This window comes from Rhinolophus sinicus, chromosome 15 (genome assembly GCF_057876585.1).
Source record: "Rhinolophus sinicus isolate RSI-liver-muscle chromosome 15, RSI-T2T, whole genome shotgun sequence".
NCBI lineage: Eukaryota > Metazoa > Chordata > Mammalia > Chiroptera > Rhinolophidae > Rhinolophus > Rhinolophus sinicus.
The window spans coordinates 23,122,810-23,146,835 of NC_142515.1; the positions used below are offsets into that span (position 1 = coordinate 23,122,810).

The 24,026-nt window shown below is 35.4% G+C and overlaps 1 protein-coding gene across 10 annotated transcripts in view; it reads right to left on the minus strand.

Moving 5' to 3' along the window:
• The window catches only part of BTRC (beta-transducin repeat containing E3 ubiquitin protein ligase), a 167,740-nt gene that overhangs the window by 103,635 nt on the left and 40,079 nt on the right, over positions 1–24,026 (minus strand). For 6 of the 10 annotated variants that reach the window (XM_019724948.3, XM_019724946.3, XM_019724947.3 and 3 more), the window contains one exon: positions 8,439–8,546. The exons of 2 other annotated variants lie outside the window; for them this stretch is intronic. In XM_019724948.3, coding sequence (XP_019580507.1) covers positions 8,439–8,546 — 108 coding nt within the window. Of the gene's footprint in view, positions 1–8,438; positions 8,547–9,144; positions 9,165–24,026 lie in introns of those variants that run through there. 2 more of the 10 variants (XM_074339158.2, XM_074339160.2) reach the window with 1 other exon arrangement.

The following is a 24,026-nucleotide window of genomic DNA, read 5'->3' on the forward strand; positions in this document are numbered from 1 at the left end:
TACTCAATTACATGAATGGTAAACCATGTTCAAACTTTGTTCCGTTTACAAGCATGTGAGTAACTGACCATGAGATAAAGAGTGACCAAAATCAAAGCAACCAGCTGACAAATGTAGAATTTGGACAAGAATATATAGTAATCCTCCCTTATCCACGGGGGTTACGTTCCAAGATCGCAGTGGATTCTTGAAACTGCAAATAGTACCGAACCCTATAGATACTGTACTATGTTTTTTCCTATATATACGTAATTATGATAGAGGTTAATTTATAAATTAAGCACAGTAATAAATCAGCAATAATAACTAACAATAAAATAGAACAATTATAACAATATACTATAATAAAAGTTATGTGAATGTGGTCTCTTTCTCTCTCTCTCTCTCTCTCTCTCTCTCTCTCTAAATATCTGGAATTTTCCATTTAGCATTCTCAGACCACAGTTGACCATGGGTAATTGAAACCAGAAAAAGTGAAACTGAAGATAAGGGGGGACTACTGTAGTTGAAATTCAGAAAGTGTTAGTATCAATAAAATGGTAATATCTGGAAGGATATTTAAAATATTTCCTCTATCTACTTCTCTGCATTTTCTATAATTAATGTTAAATGTTTTATTTTTATATTTTATAAGAAAATAGTAATAATAAAAATATTTTAAAATAAAACTGTGTTTGTCTGGGTGTGTCTCCGTGTGCACATACATGCAGGCAGGGATGGATTAGTCATTCTAAACTGAAGGAAACCAACAGGCTGACGATTACCTTACAGTGGAAGGATTATGGGTGATACTTTCTTGTTTATATATTTATCAAATAATTTACATATTCCATAATAAACAATAAATTAGTTTTATAAGCAGGGGAAAATGTGAGTTATTTTTCCCCACAAAACAAAAACATTTTGATTTGACAGTATATTCGAACACCTAATGTAAGGGATGTAGGTGGGATAAACATAAATCAAATGTCAGTATATGTACAAAAAAGACCTAAATTTTTTATTATACAAAAATTGTGCTCTAGTGAGATTATTCATATACAATAGAGGGGTGATCAGCTAGGGTTTAATAAGTGTTTCTGCGGTGGGATAATTTTCCTATGGCATTGTTTTATAAAAAGATTCGAACGTTAATTTACATTCAATGTGATAATCCATATTCCTCTAAAACCTCAAATATAGTCTTATATACACATGCACATATATTCTGAAAAATCCTTAATTTTGCTAATATTATTCCATTTTAACATTTTACTTAGTAGATGGCAAGATTTAGTAGATTTCTAAGTATTCTTGAACAATAAAATACATATCTCCCATGAAGTCAACCTTCAACAACTTCAATCTTTGACAAGGGACCCTAGCTAATATTAAAATACTATAAGGTCCCTTTAGCTCAAAATTTCCCTAAAAGTACTAGCTATACTTGACACCTAAGATATTCTAAGGTCATATTAAATTGTTGGAATTTCTCTTCTCTTTCAATGTCTAAAGAAAATAAAGGATCTTTACTCAGCGATTTTTAGCACTTTCTCTCTACTGATCATTGTCATTTAATAATATAGACCATAAGGTCACCATTTGCTAAGGATGAGCAAATGACTCCACAAAATACATATGCTGTTAACAGAAATCCTCAATCACCCATATACTTTCCAGGACAAAACAATCAAATGATGAAAATGAAAATATGTTCAAACTAAACATGTACTCATAAACATAATATTTAAACATTTTCAGCATCTTCTCTGTCACTAGTTTAAAATGTGTGGTTTGAGATGCCAATAATCAAACTATCCTAATGTTGTCATTTCCATCTGAGCTACTGAGGATAATCCAACAAATGCAACAATGACTCCATGAATCTTCCTTTTCTGTTATCATAAAATTTTGACTTCCTAAGATGCTTCAAACATCCTACGGGAATGCAATGATTTCAAAGGGAAAAAATGCCATAAAGCTATACTAAGTCATTTCCTTAAACATATTTAGCAATATTAGTAAAAATGAGTATTTCTACTGGGACAACCACTGTTAAGAATTATTTGACTCAAATACTCTATGACCCAGCAATTCCACTCTTAGGTATTTACCTAAGAGAAATGAAAACACATGTCCATTAAAAAACTTGTACAAACTATATATAGTAGCTTTATTCATAGTAGACAAAAAATGGAAACAACCCAAATGTCTATCAATAGATGGATAGATAAATTGTGGTACATTAATAGAAGACATTCAGCAATAAAAAAGTGATAAACGTTAACAAAATGGATAAATCTCAAAAACATTATGTTGCACAAAAGAAAACGGATACAAAAAAAAATGTATACTATATGAGTGCATTTACATGCAGTTCAAGAACAGGCAAAACTAATCTTTGGTGACAAATCAAAACAATAATTGCATATGAGGGATGGGTCGTAACTGGACGGGGGTACAAAGAAACTTTCTCAGATTACAGAAATGTTCCATATCTTGAGAATGAGATTACACAAATGTACCTATTTGTCAAACTCATCCAAAGTACACTTAAGATCTGTGTGTTTCACTGTATGTAAATTTTACATAAACAAAAATCTAAATCACAAAATAAACCCCAAGCCAGAAAGATGCAAATAGACCAAGACTGATATAATTCTAGTATTAGGAACAAGAAAGACTAGATTTATGTCATGTGTCTGCCAATTAGACAACCAGCAATATTGGGCAACTGTGCACACTGAACCTGACATAGAACAAAATTTGAATTAATAGAATAAAAATAGCACATAAGCCCATTTCTTCCCTTTTTGCTACATAAAACATAATGGATATCTCTGAAGAAAACATTTATACTTATAGTAATGTTGGCAAAAGCAAAATTTTCTCATCAATACCTGAACCAAGAGTAGGCTTCCCTATGTTACAGAATGGGGCTGTAAGGTAAGAAAAACATAAGATTTTATTTAACAATAATACTGTTTTATTCCAAGGTGAAAAACAGTATTTGCTGAAAGCCTCCAAACCTCGCCTTCTGTGCATTTTTCTAATAATATAAAACCCAATGATCTGCCAGGCATTATTCTAAGGATTTAATATAAATCAACTACTCGTAATTTAAGCCTAACAATTCTATAAGAGATACTATTATCATCCCCATTTTACTGATAAGGAAACTGAGGTGTAGAGAGGTCAAGTACTTGCCCAAGGTCAGACCTACACAGAGCCAGGCTCAGATTTCAAGCAATCTGATACCAGGGCCCATGCTCTTAACCACGACACCATACACTGGCTTCTGGGCTTCTTTTCTAAGACGTTTCTTAAGCATCTCTTCCTGCCTGTACCACACAATTTCATTACTGCAATATAATTCAAGGCTCACACACTCAAATTTATTCCTGAATTTTCTAGCAAAATCTCTAAATCAACCTTCCTCTAAATATACTCTAGAAGGAGTAACTTACAAAGGGACTCTAAATTTTTAAAAATAAATATTTGTTGGGTTTTGATTAAGACCAAATAGAGAAAGCCCTGACAGTGATGGTGAATTTGTTCAGAATTCTTTCCAACTGAACTTAGATTCAAGACTGCTTTGAGCCAAATGAAAATTTGCATTTTTCTTGGTATCTTGGTGTCCAAGTCAGATGATTTTAACTTGTACAATTTTTAATTGCAGATGATTATCTTTACCACTTACCTAATGTAGTTCAAATCATCCGTATTTATTGAGCCCCAACTACTAAAAAGCCCTCTACAGGGCCCTGTAGAGGTCAACAGGTTAAGTATAAGAATTCTGTTTTCAAGGAATTTCTCATATCTAGCACAACATTTCTCATATCAAGCTAGAATATATTAACTACCTAGGGTCTACTGAATTCCCATCCCCACATCCCAGGGTAGGAAGAAGCATTGAATTGCAATGTAGTAGTATCTCACTATGGTTTTAATTTGCATTTCCCTGATGACTGAAAATACTGAATATCTTTTCATGTGCTTATTTGCCATTTGTGTATCTTTTTTGGTAATGTATCCATTGAAAAATTTTTTGCCCATTATTTTATTGGGTAGTTTGTCTTATTATGTTGTAAGAGTTCTTTATATATTCTGAATACAAGCCTTTTATCAGAAATGTATTGTACAAATGTTTTCTCCCAGCCAGTGCCTCACATGTTCATTTTCTAAACAGTGTCTTTTGAAAACTGTTTAGAAAATGAACAAGTTTTAAACTATGATAAGTCCCACTTATCATTGATTTCTTTTATGGTTCATGCTTTTTGTGTCTTATGGAAAAAAATCTTTGCCTAACCCAAAGCCACAATGATCTTTCTCCTCCCTCATTCTTCTATTAGTTTTATAATTTTAGCTCATATTTAAGTATATGATCCAGTTCAAGTTAATTTTTATATATGGTGTTGGTCCCAGCATGATTTGATGAGGAGCACAAGAAGTTCAGTGAGACAATTTCAGATTCTATACTGTAACTAATCTTTAAGCAATTACAACTACCTGAAAAGGATATTAAAATACTTTTCCATTTTCAAATTATTATCTGTATGAGGTTGGATATTCTTCATATATTTCAACCAAAATACCCCATCACAGCAGATGGAATGTGGAAGCAGAAATGAGAATCCAGCTGTCTTTTATTAATCAAGACATTAGAGATTTCTAAAAATGTAATACAATTCCAGTCTTAATTTTTTGTTTTAAAAAGTTATTTTTCATAAAAAATATTTTATTTGCATGAACATGTAATGGGTTTATTCGTTATTTTAAGTGAATTAATAAATTAATATTTACTTTTTCTCAGTTGTAATTTTGAATATAGTAAATATCAATAGATAAAACCCAGATAAACAAAAGCACTTTGGGATCCTCAATAATTTTTAAGAATGCAAAGGAGTCCTGAGACCAAATGGAACTGCTACCATCTCTCTTCAATTACTGAAATTAGCCTCATTATAGCTAGCGTAGTGCATCTCAGTGCATATCTAATAGGTCAAATTTGTGTTTAAATCCTTTCAACAGCTTGCTGTTCTTCTTTGCATCAAGACTGAACTCCATTCAATGACCCACAAATCCTGCGTGATGAAGCTTCCCCAGACTTGCCTAACTCCATTCTCCTCATTCTCTGAAACAATACTCTTTTTTCAATAGAGTCCTTCAATGCACCAAGCTCCACCTGTCCAAGGGCCTTTGCACAGCCTCTTCCCTAGGCCTGAAATGTTCACCACTCCTCCCTTTTGCCCAGTTCAGAACTCATTGTTCTGATCTTACCTCAAACACTGATTGCCTGATCTTCCTTACCCCCACCCTCAGGTTAGATCAAGTTCCTCTTTTATATATTCTTATGGCTCGCTGAGTATTTTTTTCATAGAATTGACCAGTTTGGGAGATTATACTTTTGGGATTATGTGACTTAATAGCTCTTTCATTTCACAGAATATAAATATAATCATATATGTGAAACTATTAAATAAAATTTTGTCTACTGTGTTTCCTCAAAAATAAGACCTAATCGGACAATCAGCTCTAATGCGTCTTTTGAAGCAAAAGTTAATATAAGACCTGGTACTATATTATGTTATATTATTATTGTATTATATCATACTATATTGTATTATATTATATTATACTATATTAGACCTGGTCTTATATTATATTATGTAAGACCCGGTCTTATAGTAAAATAAGACCGGGTCTTACATAATATAATATAAGACCAGGTCTAATATAGTATAATATAATATAATACAATATAGTATGATATAATACAATAATTAATTTTTGCTCCAAAAGACGCATTAGAGCTGATTGTCCGGCTAGGTCTTATTTTCAAGGAAACACGGTATGTGTCATGAGCGTTTTCCCAAGATCAGTAGTTCTCATCAGAGCCTCAAAAATGTCCATGGCTGCTATGTAGTGAAAAATTAACCTTAAAAAAAGAGAGTGCTGGCCTTTGCTCTTGGCTACTTGGTATCTAGACCCCTGGAATTTCTTACCTAACAGGAGTGTCTTTGTTTGTCTGGGGCCTTTGGCCACTGGACAAATGCGATTCATGATGAGGGATTTGAGCCACACTTTGCCAGTTCCAATCCTGAGAAGAAATGGAGACTAAAAGCATTACCGCGACATACAGGAGGGGCTAGAAACTAAAGGTCAGTATGTGGGCAGTTTGTAATTGAGCCCCAATAAAAACTCTGGACACCAGTCTTAGGTGAGTTTCCGTGGTTGGCAATACCCTATTTATTGTCACATACTGTGGCCTGAAAGCAGTAATGCCATCCATGACTCCATGGGGAGAAGATGACAGGAAGTTCTATATTTGGACCCCTTCAGATTCTATCCTATGTGTCTCTTCTTTTGGCTGACTTTAATCTGTATCCTCTTCCTGTAATAAACCATAAGTATAATAGCTCTCAGTGAGTTCTGTGAAGTCTTTCCTAGTGAATTATCAAAACTGAGGGTGGCCGTCAGGGCTCCTAAACTTACAACTGGTGTCTGAAGTGAGGGCAGTCTTGTAGGTACTATTCTGTCAGACTTTGCAGTTTAGCTAAACTCACTGCAACCAAAAAAAGGTTAAAACCCAATAGGCTAGACTATGAGTTCCTAAAGAGTAGAAACTTTATTAATATAATACACAGTAAAAAATATAAGAAATTTGAAATAAACTGATACTCTCAAGATATCAATATTCTCTAACAGTAGCAGCAATAATGCTAATAATGATGAAGAGGAAAATGATAAAACAGCAACCATTTACTGCATATCCTTACTGTACTGTCCATTTACAGATGAGGAACATGAGGATTAGAGGAAAGTGACTTGCTCAAGATCATACCACTAATGACAGACAGTATGTAAGCATTAACTAATTTTAAAGCCTATGCACTTTACTATATTGTATCTCATAAGACAAGCAAAGAAGTTTAAAATTATATTTTGCAAAGGACACCTAGAAATATCCAGCATTATCATCACTAAAATAGTATTGTTAAAGACTGGCAACTGTTACCACTGTTCAGGAATGTGGAATAATACTTAAGTTCCCCTCTTTGAACTAAGACTTAGTCATAAGTATTCTGATTCTTACTTACAGCTTGTCTTTGAAATTCTTCTAAATAAAGTATAAGCTATATAGATTAAAAACAAATTTAAAAACTAATTTGTTGTATACTACTATCAAATTCCAAATACACTTCTGCCAAGAAAAGCATCATATGTGGTACCCTAATCTGTAAACAACAGGCACCAAGATCTTTCTTACATTTTCTTTTACACATTTCTCACCTCTTGCTCTATAGTTTTCTCTCACATCCTGGAACTGTCCTAATGGCCTCTAAGAACGGCTGAAGGGAACCAGAATCTGTTGGCCCAAGCAAGACCAGCTGGACTGCCTCGAGCTGAACACTGTACTCAAAGGTCTGAAAGGCCTTTCCACCTTGAAACTAGACCTATTAATCAATATGTGAATAAACACAATTATTATAACTATAGACAGAGGGTGCCAAATATATGTACACATATTTTAAGAAAGGAAAAAACTATTAATATTGTAACACTCAATATATACTGAAAACAAAAGATGAACACAAGTCACGTTTGACTTCTGCAATTACAAGAGGTGCTCAATGTGCTTACCAGCAGCGTAATTTTAATACAGTTTTTCTCCATTCTTAAAATGTGTATACATGTTTTGGGTACCATCTGTATATATGTATATACATACACACATATATACAGGGGGTGTCAAAAAAATGTATACAAGTGGACACTTTGGTCAGCGTTGCTCAAGCAATAGTTCGCCATCATCAGAAGTGTCTGGACGCTGATGGTAACCACTTTGAGCACCTCTTGTAATAGCAGAAGTCACACGTGACTTGTATTCATCTTTTGTTATCATTATATATTGAGTATTACAATTTTAATAGTTTTTTCCTTTCTTAAAATGTGTATACATTTTTTTGGTACCCTCTGTGTATATATATGTACATATATAGTAGTATAGTAACCAGGAGACACTCTTACAGAGCACTTTATATTTTTAGTAATCATAAGAAAAACATAAGGAGGTATTCAGGCAATTGGCTGTAAGTAATTAATTACATTAATTGTCTTTATGTAGGTCCAGAGCAAACATTACATATTGAATGCTATTTGTTGAGATTACTTTAAAATTCACTATCATTCTTCTACTAGATAAAAAACCAACAACAGTCAAGTTTTGCTATGTTAATTTTGGCAAACCAATCATGATAATAAAAATGTCTTAAGAGTGGATCAATCTGGATCTACATTAAAAATTAATCATTAAAGGAGGACTGAGTGACATGAAATACAGGAAATATGAAGGAGAAAAACTGAACATAAGTAAAGCATGGAAAAGGAGGGACACACTAATGAATTAGACATACACACTAACGCCCACAAATAACCCACAGAGACAGAGAAAGTACCTGGAAAGCTGTGAGTGCGCCAGTCCCTGGGTTATACAGGCATCGCAGCGAGGGCATGCTGTCCGCCAGGCTGGAGCAGCCCAGCCACAGAGACCTGGGCATAGAGCACTGCAGAGAGAGGACAACTATGAGATGGGACAGTATGAGACAGGATGGTACAGGTTACAGGAATTTTCAAGGCTTAGCTTAATGTAATATTCCAGTTGTAACTGGCCTTTATGATAGAAACATCTTCAAGAAACAGACTACTTTCTAGTTCTAACCCCAGAGACTCAAAAAGGGCACTAGTGGCCACAAAGCAAGGGGGCGGAGGGGGGGAGGTTATAGGCACAAAAAAGCAAATGTTTGTTAAAAAATGTTTGTCCCTATTCTTCTATGTATTAGTCTAAAAGAAATCCACTTTCTTAATCCAATTAATCAATTCTTTTCCTCTATGCACCTCAACTCATCTCCCATAAATTCACCACAGGGTGAAATATTGTGCAGGCTAAGCAGAAAAAGAAATAGTTCATGTTAGCATTTCAATATTAGGAAAGGTAAATTAGAAAACAAAATACCACAGGAAAGTTAATGTTTTTTTAGAAGGTGGGGAGAAGGAAAAGTATTATACCGGGACAGCTTTGACAGCAACTAACTCTGCAGGCAGTTTGCATATGTTTTATGTATCTTGTTAGTCTGCTATTCATTAACCAAAATGCATAGTTACCTTAGCAGCTGCCTCTTCATCTTTCCAGAGAGATTGGGGAGAGAGGGGGCAAGAAACAACCCAAACAGAAGGGAAAGCAGCAACAAAGGAGAGACCAAAAAAAAAAAGAGAGAAAAAAAGGAAAAGAGAACCCAATAAGCTGCTGGTATTAAAACCTTCTAATCAAAAAAGTATGTGTGAATGTAAATATATAATATTTAGTAGGAAAAAGAAGGTAGAAATTATGATTTCTAGAAATACTAATTAAACAATATTAGTGTTATTGCTCCTACAGCTTTATATCATAAAACACTTTATCTTTTAGAAGAATTTTTATATTCTTCAAGTTTCTCTAAAAGTATCCCAGGCTGAAGTTTTGTCCATCAACTTGGGTGCTATTACAGTCTAATAATACTTTAAAAAATGAAATACCTGAACATAGCACACATAAAAACAGGAATACATATTTTAAAATATTGCAGTCAATGCACATAATACTAAACGTTAAATTATAAGTTTGGAAATATTAAATATCATTATGGGGCTTTTTTCTTTTTAAAACACTTTAGTTATAAGAATTAATATTAGGAAACAAAATATGGTATTCATTGTTCACACTATCTATAACTGATAAAAGGATAGTATCCCGCAAAAGACTCCAGAAAATGATCTGGTCTACACCCCTGCTTTCAGATCATTATTTCCTCATTTTATATATAGTTAAGGTGATTGATGACCAGGATAAATTAAGTATTTCTCCATGATCATGAATTTAGAAAGCAGAGAAGTAGGAACTAGAATCTTGGCCTATTGCTTCTTAGTGCGGAACTTTCTCCTGCCTCCATCCATCCCTAGGTCATAAAGTAGAGACATCAGACTTCACAGAAGGGTATCTGCTAGAGGCATCACTGGGTAACATGCTAACCAAAACAGCTAGACCGCTTTGACCTCCTGCACAATCTCCTAACTTTGTTCACTGTTCCCAGTGTTTCTTCACCTCAAGCTACAATCCATTTTACAAACAGCAGCTAAATAGAATACTTGTTCACTTTATCATGTCACTATCATCAATAATGCATGAGGGCTCCCTATATCTATTGCATGAAATCCAAGTACTGTATTAATCTGACCTTTCCCTACTGCCTACATTAACTCACCTGCTCTGTCCTTCCAATTGGCCTACCACTCTAATTAACTACCTTGATATTTTTTTCAAATACCCATTTGATCCACATACCTTTGACTTGTAATTTCTTTCTCCCTTTCACATTGCAAATGTACATCTACCATTTACCTCTGTATCTCCTTAGAACTATTTATACTAATTTCAGTTTCATCCAGTTCTCAGTAGCAGAGATTCTCATATTGTGAGAAGGCAGCGGGGAAAAGAGAATGAGGAAGAGGAAGATTAAAAAAAAAAGAAGTTTCTTTCCCAGTGAGAACCACTATTTTACTCATATCACTGCTCTACACTGGAAGCATCAGTTCTTCGCTAAAATAGTTTCTGTAAGTAAATGATATTAAAAATTTCTACGTCTAATGTTTGAGTCATTTTTTCAACAAGTATTTATTTGAGCACTTTCCCTGTGTCTAGGGCCTAGGGATAGAACAGTGAACAAGAGACAATGAACAAAATCTTTTACATTCTAGTGACAGTCCCTCAACCTTAAATTCTTCTATATTAAAAATCCTTAATGTAAAAGAAACTCCTTGCTAGTGAGTTTATCTCACTGTTAATGAGAGACAATGTGTATTATTAAGCAATTGGTTCTGTCCACGCTGGGTAGAAGAAAGTCTCATTCTGAAGGAGAGACTGAATTTGAGAAAAGTGGGAGAGGAAGAAGAGTAAATAAAAAGGGAGAATGAAAAGACAGACGAGAAAAAAAGGAAATAGTGGAAGAAAACGGAGTAGGCACTGGAAGATAGCTTGTCACTTCTCCCCTTTCCCCTCTCAAGAGGATGATGGCTCCACCACTTTCAGCCATACTGAAGCCACATCAATGATCTCCTTTTTAATTAAAATACACATATTTATTTGTATTTGTGAATGTTCCTTGGTAAGTTTTTAAGGCATTCCTCTTTCGAATGTTTGTCTCCTTCATTTTACATTAGGTCCTATGTTACTTTTGCAGTATGTACTTGCTTAATTATTATCTGACTTTTCTTATTGTAATTCATTCTAATGCACTTCCTCATTTACTCATCCCTATCTTCCATCAAAGCTCCTAACAATTAAGAATTTGAAAAGGCTTACTCCATCCCCTTAAACTAAAATTCCAAAAGAAAATTATAATCAATAATGAGCCACATACACACAGGAAAGCCACTAGATATACTGGTGTGATTTCTAAAATAGCATTAACTTGCAAACACCACACAGAGGATGCATTTCCGATTATTACAAGACAATTGGTGTGGGTATGAAATCTGCACTTGCATATAGTCAGATCTGCACATTACCATAAGATTTTATATATTATAGCTCAATTTAAAAACCAATTTTCAAATTGGTTTGTATTGTAACAATTAATCTTACCCATACTGGTAAATGCCACTTAAAAACATTGAGGAAATTATATATAATTACAAAATTAATGGGATAGTCTATAACTTCTACCTCTTTTCCCTTCTATCTTCACATTTAGAAGCATTTTCTAAATGAAGAGGAAAATCAAAGGAAATTTGGACAATAAGTAACTGAGTGGAAAGGAGTGCCATTTTGATTACTATTCTTATGTAGTCAATATCAGGAGTGTCAAAACTTTTTTCACCGTTTTTCACCAAAGGCCATATGAGGTAAAATACACAAACAGCCCGGGCCACTCACTCGAGGTGAAGTACGCATTGCCTCACCTGGTTTATTTAAGTAAACTAAATATATTTTTGGAATTTGCTGCCGGCCAATTAACAATGGATCATGGGCCACAGTTGGCCCACAGGCCGCAGTTTGGACACCCCTGGTCTATATACTCAGGGCCGTCCTGATTGGTCAGTTTCTGATAAAGATGAAAGACTTTATCTGTCCTTCAACATTTAATAAACAATCCCCTTTAAAATACCCCAAAAAACATACGCCGTTTTCTATTTAAAATTTGGGCTGCAAAAGTTTGTTTCTGCTTGTAAATTATTTTTAAATTCCTAAGCCTTTCTTTCTGTACTTAGAAAAATATTTTTAATTAAAAAAAGCAGGTTCTAAACTAAACGGCAATCCATCAACTACATTCTCACATTTAAATATTTAACTTCTACTAACTGTTAAAAAACTTGTGAAGCCGTCAAATGTCTCTCCAATGCAATCTCAAAAGCTACAACAAAGTTTGGGTCATACATGTATCTCCAAACTATAGAAATCCAGCCATAAATAGCACATACTTGTTTCTTCAGCTCATTTCCCACTTACCATCACCCCAATTAACTCTCCTTTGCAAAATCAAAGAAAGTTGAAGACTATCATAATTTATTACAACTGAAATTTGTTATCCAACTGAGTGAGTTTACCAGTTTTTAAAAAGCATACACAGCATTTTTTTAAATGCTGGAACTTGTTTTCTACTACTTGAAAGAATCGGAAAAAGACTGAAATGTCGCAACAAAAGGCCTCCAGTGCTTCAAGGAGAATATAGTAGTATCTACCTAGTGCCCATCAGGTTCAACAGCACAGTTCATTTTCACAGAGAACTCTAAAAGCCGTGACTCCACTCCCTACTTGGCTGCCTAGAGAAAAGTCACAGTTCCTCTTCACTGATAAAGGGCCCTGCAGGCAAAGGGCTGGCCTCAGCATTTACTACTATATGAAAGCTGAATGACAAAATCTCCTAACTCAGGTCCCTGTTGGTCCACTTCTTGGAGTAATAGAAGCTATAATAATCAACAATAAAAAGATTGCTGCATTGAGAGTTTATGTATCCTTAAGCCATGGAATAGAATTCCCTTTTCACTACTATATCAACTAAAAAATTCATGCCAAGAAAACTACAATATTCCATAGGCCATATACACATTCAGACTCTACCTATATAAATTCAGTGATTTCCTCTTGAGAATCCCAATTTAGTTCACTCACTTCAAAAGTGAAACTCACACTTGTCACACAGGATAATCATATCTGCCCACCCTTAATGCACAAGATTGTGGTAAAATTAAAATAAGAGATCTAAAAACTTCAAGTGCAAAAGAATAAAATGTAAAGTGGCGTTGTTACCAAGAGCAGGTTTCCATGAATGCCACTTGCATTTCAAAATGTTCTGGGAAGCCATTATGATCTGCAGACCATGGAATCAATAAATCGATCCATCAATCAAATATTTATTACGCATTACCAGAATGGACCCAGGTAGAGTACAAGGAGAGGAGAACCAAAACTGATCAGGCATAAATTGCTTGGCAGATATTGTGCTAGACCCTTTAAATACATTATTTCATTTAATCATTACAGCTCTGTCAGAGTTACTATTATTAATAGTATTTTCACTTTAATAGGAGAGGAAACTCAAGTTCAGAAAAGTTATAGTGACTAAATGGCAATGGCAAAAATAAGACTCCAATGTGTTTGTCTCCCAAAGTGCAGACTCAATACAAAGACCTGTTCTCAAGTAGTTTACATTCTATTTTAGGGAGACAAAATGACTAACACATAGAAACTACAAGGAAAACCACTATAACGTATTAAATTGCATTAGATAATAGTTGCTTCATAAGTTTAGTTAAAATTTCTAACTTTTAAAAAATTTCAGAGACAAGGTTTAATTTTATTGTGTAGCACATTACTGTATATAAATTGTGTAATTGCCTCCTCTATCAGACTATATTCCTCAGAGATATGAGTCATGTCTGACCTTTTTTTGAAAATAACTCCAGTATCTGGTCATATAGTAGATGCTCAATAAATGTGTACTTAATGGTGAGAGATCAATGCAAGCTACATATTAAAGTGAAGAAAGGAAGCATTTTTTGCTTATAGAATAGTGAGAATACTGATAAAATAACATTGGTTACTTTCACGTAACCAATCTTATTAGACTGGAAAGTATGTGTGTTGGATAAAGCTTTCACAATTCATTATTTTACCCACCTGTAAAACAATCCAGTAAGGTAAATAAGATCCAGAGAGGTTAAATAAATTACCAGAAGTTGATGGGTACCTAGTAAGCAATAAAGATGGAATTCAAAACTAGATAACTACCTAGGATAGTGCCACACAAAAATGGCACTTAAAAAGTCAGACATGGAGTTACCTCATTTATTAAGAAACATGGAAGCAAAAGTGGTAAGGGACACTGAACCGACTAAAGAAAAGGAATCTCACCCAAGAGGCTGTTGTAATCATCAAAGTAGTGGCCAAGGAGAAGACAAATGTACATCAAAGGTCCTGTTAACGACTAACTATAAAGAAAAAAAGAGGATGAGTCAGAATAATTCCAAGATTCAAACGTGAACGCCTTGAAGAATTGTGGTGGTGTTGACAGACACAGGTAGACTGAAAACTACTGGGAGAAAAGCCCAGAAATCATGAATTTGATGTAATAATAAACCTGTAGTATGCCGGTAAAAATACAGCATGAGAGCTTGGGTATATACCTGCATGGGTTACAAAGATGTGGAAATCACTGACTTCTGTATAAGTTGTAATGCACCAGGTTAAAAGCATTTGATGTAAAAATACTAGTGAGGTTTTGGGTTTTAAAAATAAAATTTGATTCTTCTTCCCTCATCTCCTTTCTTACCCGAACAATTCAGTTCAACGATCTTTGAGTAAAGGCTAAGTAGGCATCAAGGTGAGTGGCAAACCTGGCCCAATGCAGGCTTTAGGACGCTAAGTGGTGTGAGAAAGGTGTCCCTGAGAGGAAGAGGCCTGGCATAGAGTTTCAGAGTCCAAGTAGGGTAAGGGAAAAAATCTGCATGGAGGGTGGCCTGGCATGGGGCGTTACAGCCCTGGTGGAGTGAGGAAGGCCCCCACATGGGGGACAGAGTGGCCGTGAGCAGGATGACGAGGGAGGGGGTCCATATAATAGAGCAGAGCAGTGCCGGAGGTCAGGGCAGTGAGGGTTCCCAAAGTGGGCAGAAGATACTCACTGCGAGTGGAGGGACAGTGGCCCAACACTGAGTCTCAGACCCAGGGGGACGAGCAGGATGAAGGCGCAGTGGCCCTGCATAGAGTTTCAGACCCAAGGGAGCTGGGCGGGTGGAAGGGGCAGCCTAGTGCAAATAGATCCCAAAAGGGTGAGGCGGGCATCCATGCAGAGTGAGGTGGGAAATGAAAAGAGAGCTGTGTCAGCAACAGGAGATGAGTTATATAGGAAGACTGATTTAACAAGGTGGCAGAGATCAAATATTGAGGACAGTAAGAGCAAGGTTTATCCTGATCAAAGAAAAGATTTACAAATACAGAAAGGAAGAAAACTGGAATGAATACTATGCTGCTGAACTAGGACTGAAGATGTTGTGAACTCAAAGTTGACAGTATATAGAGACAAATCTCTAGGGAAATGATGGCTACACATACAACCAAACACACCTCCATCAATGAGAGGACCCAGTAACAGCAACACCATAATAGCAATGAGTACATTTCATGATCCTAAATATCACTCTCCACCAACAGTACCGGAGGTCCTTAGCACAGTGGCTGATTCAAGGGTTCGGGCAAGGAAAATTGAAGACAAGATTAGACTATCTTCTTGTGGTAAGAATACTGCAGATGTGGCAAGATGACACATGGGTCAACTGCGAAAGGCTCTCACAGGCTAAATATAGGACAAACTGAACATCAAAGTAAATAATAAAATAATGGATTACAACTGTGGCAGGCAAACTCTAACATGCCCCCTAATGATCCCCACCTCCTGGTATTCATAACCCTTGTGTAATCCTGTCCCCTTGGGTGTAGACAGCCTAGAACCTGGCTCCTATGAGACGGTAACTTCCATCTTGCTAACAGACTCTGTTGCCTTGTCTTGCATGCTTTTATGAAGCAAGCAGTCATACGGGAGACGTCCAGTGGTGAGGAACTGAGGGTGGCCTCAGCTGGGAATTAAGGCTGTCAGTCCAATACCCTTGAGGGAAAGGAATTCTGCCAAAAACCATGTAAACTTGGAAGTGGGTATTTCCCCCAATCCAACCTTCAAATGAGACCTCAGCCCTAGCCAACACCTTGATTACAGACAGCCTTGTGAGGGATCTTGAAGCAGAGGACCCAGGTGTGCCGTGCCCAGACTCCTGACCCAAAGAAACTGAGATAACAAATATATTTTGTATGTTACTATAAGCCACTAAATTTGTGGTGTTTTGATATACAGCAAAAGATAACATACAACAAGCCATTGAATAAAACAGAAATCTATGACTCTATTAGTAATATAAAAAATAAACTGAAAGTTTTTTTACGAGGAACATGATGCTTGAATAGTCTCAAAATATCTCCCCACATACTACTTAATACAAAGGAGAAAACAGTAACTTTAAAGTGCAAAAACCTGGTTGACATCTTAATCAAGTGATCAATATTAATATCACCAATAATGAATTTAAATCACATGGTACCTGATAGAACGCAATACGAAGAACACAGCATCACCTCTGTGGTATTCCTGCCAAAGATACACCAGAAAAACCCAAACTGAAAAACAATCTACAAAACAACTTGCCTGTAATCCTCAAAAATGTCAATACCATGAAAGTCAAAGGCTAAAGAACAGACTAAAGGAGACTAATGAGACATGACAATTAAATGCAACATGTGATTGTGGACTAGGTCCTTTTGCTATAAAAGACATTTATGGGGATTGCTAGAAAAACTTGAATGGAGTCTATGGATTAGTTGGTGGTCATGTATCAATATTAATTTCCTTATTGTGATGGTTGTTATTGGGTTATGTAGGAGATTGTTCTTGTTTCTAAGAAATGCATATCAAAGAATTCAGGAGTGATGAGACATCGTGGAGCAACTTAGTCTCAAATGATTTATGGAAAAATGTTACCTGCATTTTACTTGCAACTTTTTTGTAAGCTTGGGAATGTTTAAAAATAATATAAAAAAATGACTAATGAAAATATACATTTGGATTTTGCTTTTTGCTATGATGTGGTAATTGTTATCAGACTAAATTTCCTGCAGAAAAAGTTAACTATAAAAGACGAATAAAATACATAAAACTATTTGAAGGCATCAGAGAACTACTAACGCAGCCATGACTTCAGGGGCCAAAGTCCTGGGCTGGAAGGAAATGTATTGAGGTAAATCTATACACAATTCCCCCCTGAGGAATTTGCTAACTCCTAGGTTTTGCATGCAAAGAGTCAGATGCTGAAAAATTAAGTTTAAAGAGTATTTCAGCAATCTCATGGTGCTAAGGAGCCAAAAATTGGAGGACAGAGCCCATCAAGAACAAGGTGCCCTGGTTTAATGGAGGGAGGGGGGACTTTCAGTTGATACCATGAAAAGGCACCGGAAATACAGCACAATTGAACCCAAGGGATATGCCCAAGGGATATGAAAAGAATATTAAACCTTCTCTGAAGGGAGACAGCATCTAGAGTCTACCATTTTTATTTAAAAAGTCTAGCATTTAATAAAAAATTATTAAGAATTCAAGGAAACGGGATCTAATACCCAAAAACCAGAAAAGACAAATAAAACAGATCCCCAAATAGCCAAAAGGTGGAAATAACCCAAGTATCCACTGATGGACGAATGGATAAAATGTGGTATACACATATAATGGAATATTATTGAGCCTTAAAAATTAAAGAAATTCTGATATATGCTACAATATGGATGAACCTTGAGGATATTATGTTAAATTAAATAAGCCACTCACGAAAAAAGACAAATACTGTATTATTCCACTTATATGAGGTACTGAAAGAATCAAATTCAGAAAGAATGGTGGTTGCCAGTGGCTGAGTAGCAGGTAGCCGGGGCAAGAAGAATGGGAAGTATAATGAGTGTAGATTTTCAGTTTTGCAAGATGAAAAAGTTCTGGAGATTGGCTGCACAATAATGTGAATGTAAAGCTACTGAACTGTACACTTAAAATGATTAAGATGATAAATTTTATGTAATACATATTTTAACATTAAAAAGTCCCTAAAGTGATAAGTATTAGAATTACTAAGCACAGGCTTTAAAATAACAATGTTTAAGATATTCAATAAAATTGATGAAAAACAGTTCCACACAAAAAAATTGAAATCCATAATAAAAAATATATAACATGGAAATCCTGTAATTTAAAAAACATATAAAAGCTGATATTAAGGCTTCTATAGATTGGTTTAAGAGCAGGTTAGAAACACAGTTAAGTAAGAATTAGTGAACAGGAAGACAGGTCAGTAGAAAATCATTGGATTAAAAACAGGTAAAAGAATACAAAAATGCTGAAAAGAATGTAAAAGGTAAAAGTGACACAGTCGAAGGTAAACATATGTGTATTTGGACTCCTACAAGGAAAAAGATAAGAGAAAATGGGCCAAAAGCAACCCTTAAAGACATACAACAAACATTTTTCAAAAACTGATAAAAATCATCAAGCCACAAAGTTAAGTATCTATGTTAACATTGTTTCTATGACTTGGAGAACTGTCTTTCTAAGTTTGAATCATCTTTATCACTTGCACTTTCAATGTTGTGAACTGTCTTTAAGAGTTCCTTTATTGTAAAGCTTTTCGCCTTTATTGTAAAGCTTTTCCTCTGGAACATCTTCATCTTTTTTGTCACAACCACTTTCCTTATTTATGTTAATAAATTCACCTTCACTAATCTCTGCTGCATATCTAGATTCTATCAAATGATATCAGTATCCACATTTCTATGGTCAGCTATTTCTTCTATGACTCCATTTATCCTCAACTCAAATTTCAATGAAAGTGTTACCACTTTATTTTTCATCTATCACATGTACTTAATACTGGGAGAGAAGGAGGCAATACAACTACACACCATGTTGTCTGTGCATAAACTTAGTAACAGATGTGCAGTGACTAATCAACAGACTTTGAAAGAAGTGACTGATCATGACATGCATCTGTTTTTCACATAATGATTTGTTGACTGGAGAGCTAGCAATGAAGTGTACTTTACAAAAATTACTCACAGTTAATATACTATAGTAACTGAAATTTGAACCATGTTTTGGGGCACTGGTGGTATTTAACTACACTGAGGTAATTAAAATTTGTGCACATCAGAATCATGCAAAGTGAGGCATTCCAGCACATCAAATTTAAATAAAAGCAGAAACTCTTAAGTAAAAGAACAGTAGACTTCAGCTTCTACCATAAGGGAGTAACTGGTATCAAACATACCCTCCTATCATAGACAAGAAAACTGGACAAAATATGTAAAATATATATTTGAAGACACTGACACCATGCAACACCAGACTATCAACCCTAAACGACCCTCAAAATTGTCCTAATATTATACCTTGAGGAACTAACTTTCCAGTCTGTGGCATGAGAAAGAGGAATCCAAACAGAGCAAAAGGGGACCACTTATTGAGGAAACAGAGAACAGAATTTGGGGAGGATAAAGAGACTAGAATTCGTGGGGCAGAGTATTAGAGAATAAACTACGCAGATAAAAGTTCCAGATATCTGAACATGAGACCCCTTAAGTCTGTTCCTAAACACTAAGTCCTCTTTGCGTAGAGTAAAACTCTACAAAGGCTAGGCAAAGAACTGTGAGGGAGCTATAAGCTCAACAACGCCGAGAATCCACAAAAAGCTGGGGAACTTTTCTGTTCTGACCAGCCAGATTGCAGAAGCCTAATTTTACACTTGTGACATTCAGTAAGAGCCCCAGAAAGCTCGCATCTCACTTGTAGAGATAAACTACACTAGCACAAAGGTTACACTAAACCTATACGAATAAAGCCTAAAATCAAGCCACAACATCAAGCTGATCTGTAAGAAACTTAACTGCTGGCTGAAATAAACTCAACATTCTTTTTAAAAGACAATAAAATATAAATGTTGAATAATACAATATTTACAACATCTAAATCTAAAACTACTAGATAAAAAGCAGTAAAATGTGACCCATAGAATATCAGTCAATAGAAGCAGATACAGAAATAACAGATGAAATTGGAGGACCAAAGCATTAAAATAGCCATTGTAACATGAACATAGTGAAGAGAACTATAGGATATAAAAAAATAAATGAGGGCCGGCCCAGTGGTTCAGGAGGTTAGAGCTCCATACTCCTAACTCCAAAGGCTGCCGGTTCAATTCCCACATGGGCCAGTGGGCTCTCAACCACAAGGTTGCCAGTTCAATTCCTCGAGTCCCGCAAGGGATGGTGGGCTGCGCCCCCTGCAACTAAGATTGAACACGGCACCTTGAGCTGAGCTGCCTCCCAGATGGCTCAGTTGGTTGGAGTGCGTCCTCTCAACCACAAGGTTGCCGGTTCGACTCCCGCAAGGGATGGTGGGCTGTGCCCCCTGCAACTAGCAACAGCAACTGGACCTGGAGCTGAGCTGCGCCCTCCACAACTAAGACTGAAAGGACAACAACTTGAAGCTGAACAGCACCCTCCACAACTAAGATTGAAAGGACAACAGCTTGACTTGGAAAAAATCCTGGAAGTACACACTGTTCCCCAATAAAGTCCTGTTCCCCTTCCCCAATAAAATCTTTAAAAAAAAAAAAAAATCAGGGAGAGGAGTTTGGGAAGAAGCTTGGAAAATAGATTTCCAAATTTATTTTTAAAATTATAATAGATATAATGTACACAAAAATATGCCAGAAATATAAACATGTGGGTAAATATTTTTAAAGTATTTCTCATTTTAAATTTATTTTAAAATAAACAATTTAAGCAAAAATAATGAGTTACGATATTCATAATATATTTGAAAACAAAACATGAAAATAACACAAAGATAGGAGGAGGAAATGGAAATACATTAATGTGAAGTAAAATATTATTTCAAGGAAGACTGTGGTAAGTTAAAGATACCTACTGTTTTGCAAATCATATATCTGGTAAGTCTCGTATCTAGAATATATAAAGAAGTTTTACAACTCAACAACATGACAAACAACCCAATTAAAAAATGGGAAAAAACTTGAATAGACAATTCTCCGAAGAAGACACACAAATGGACAACAAGCATGTAAAAAGGGTGCTCAACTTCATTAGTCATTAGTGAAATGAAAATCAAAACCACAAGGAGGTACCCTTCACACCCAGTAGGATAGCAATTTAAAAAGAAATACCAGAGCCATCCAGCTATTTCAGGAGAGAAGCATGCCAAGAGATCCAGACAGACTGAAAGGAGCTTTATCATCAAAGTCCTATCCAGTTTCAAAAGCTTTTGAAGCTACAATTTAAAAGAGCAAAACAAAACAGAAAATAAGTTGTGGTAAGGATGTGGAGAAAATGGAATCTTCATACATTCCTACTGGAAATATAAAAAGGTTCAGCAATTACAGAAAACAGCTTGGCAGTTCCTCAAAAAAGTTAAACATAGAGTTTACCATGTGACCACTTCTAGCAACTCCACTCCTGGGTATATTCCCAAAAGAACTGAAAACAGGTACTCAGACAAATATATTGACACACATTCACAGCAACCTTACTCACAATAACCAAAAGGTAGAAACAGCCTAAATGTTCACCAACAAATGAATAAATAAACAAATTGTGGTATATACATACAATAAAATATTCTTCAGCCATAAAAGTTAATTAAGTACTGATACAAGCTACAGCATGGTTGAACTTCAAAAACATACTAAGTGGAAGAAGCTACACACAAAAGGTCACATATTGTATGATTCTATTTATATACAAAATATCCAAAATAGGTGAATGCAGACTGATGATTGCCACCGCCTAAAAGGAGAGAAGAATGGAGGGAAATTGCTTACAGAATAAGAAGTTTTATTTGGAGAGATGGAAATATTTTGGAACTAGTTAGATTTAGTACATAACATTGTGAATGTACTAAATCATTCACTTTAAAATGGTTAATTTTATGTTATGTGAATTTCACCTCAATCAATTTTTTTTCACTTTCTTTCTTTTTTATTTATTTATTTATTTATTTATTTTTATTTTACTTTTTTTTTTATTAGTTTCAGGTGCACAATACAAAGCAAAACTTAGACGTTTATCATTTATATCCCTCACACTGTGTGAACCCCCCTCCCCCCATCCACTATCCCTCTGTACGTTCCCCAAATTAATTTTCAAACCCCCATGACCATCTTGTGGTTACCGACTATTTTTCAAAACCTCTCACCTCCCCCTTATCCCCACCCCCCCGCCCATCTAGCAACCCTCTGTTTTTCCTCCATGTTTCCAAAACTGTCTCTGATTAGTTCATTCACTTATTCTTTTCTTTAGATTCCGCATATAAGTGAGATCATATGGTATTTGTCTTTCAATTTCTGACTTATTTCACTTAACATAATGTTCTCTAGGTCCATCCATGTTGTTGCAAATGGTAAGATTTCTTTCTTCTTTATGGCTGCGTAATACTCCATTGTATAAATGTACCACAGTTTCTTAATCCAGTCATCTACTGACGGGCATTTCGGTTGTTTCCAGGTCTTGGCTATTGTGTATAGTGCTGCAATAAACATAGGAGTGCATAAAGATTTTTGAATTGGAGTTTTGGATTTCTCCGGATAGATACCTAGGAGTGGGATTGCTGGATCATAAGGTAGTTCCATTTTCAGTCAATCAATATTTTTAAATGCATACTGTACTCTCTAGAGCAGGGGTGTCCAAACTTTTTTCAACGGTTTTCACCAAGGGCCATTTGCAGTAAAATATACAAACAGCCGGGCCACTCACTCGAGGTGAAGTACGTATTGCCTCACCTGGTTTATTTAAGTAAACTAAATATATTTTTGGAATTTGCTGCGGGCCAATTAACAATGGATTGCGGTCGGCCGGCAGGCTGCAGTTTGGACACCCCTGCTCTAGAGCAACCACTAAAACAAAAGTACCTAATGAGCCAACAGAGGAGATAAAATGGAATACTGAAAAATAACTAATCCAAACCAGGGCAGGAAATTTTAAAACAAAAGGAAAAAAAGGACAGTTGCAACAAATAGAAACAAATGGCAAAATGGTAGACTTAAACTTAACCATACCAGTAACTACTAAAGTCATCACTAGCCACATGTGGCGACTGAGCGTGCTAGTGCACAAACTGAGATGTGCTTAACTGTAAAATCACATTGGATTTTGAAGACTTAATATAAATAAAATATCTCAATAACTATATAGATGGTATGTTAAAACCACACTTAAAATATACTGGATTAAATAAAAAGCATTATGAAACATTCAAGTTTCTTTTTATTTTTTTGATATGGCTATAAGAAAAATTTTAAATATAATCCTTGATTAGGATCTGTGGCTATCACATTTCAGTTGGACAGTGCAAGTCCAAACACTGGAAGACAAACTGTTAGACTGAATTAAAAAGCAAGACACAACTATACACTGATAAATTAAAAGCTTGAAAAAGGTATCATAAATAGTTATCATTAGAAAGCTAAAATGGCTACATTAACATTAAAACACACTACTGAATAAGGAATATTAACAGGGATAATGAGGGCCTTTTCATAATGATAAAGAAGACAGTTCATCAAGAACAATCTTAAAAGTGTATATAAAATTTCAAAATACAACAAGCAAAATACACAGAACTAAAGGGAGAACAAATCTACAATCATAGTTTGAGAAGTTACCACCCCTCCCTCAGCTACTTGGCAGGATACGCAAAAATGTAACTGAAGAGCACAATGAACTTGACCTAATGACTTTTATAGAACATTGTACCCACCAATGCGGTTGTTTTCAAGTACACTTGCTACACTTACCTAATAGAGCTTAAGATGGGCACAAGCGAGTATCAACAAATTTCAAAGGACTAAACTTG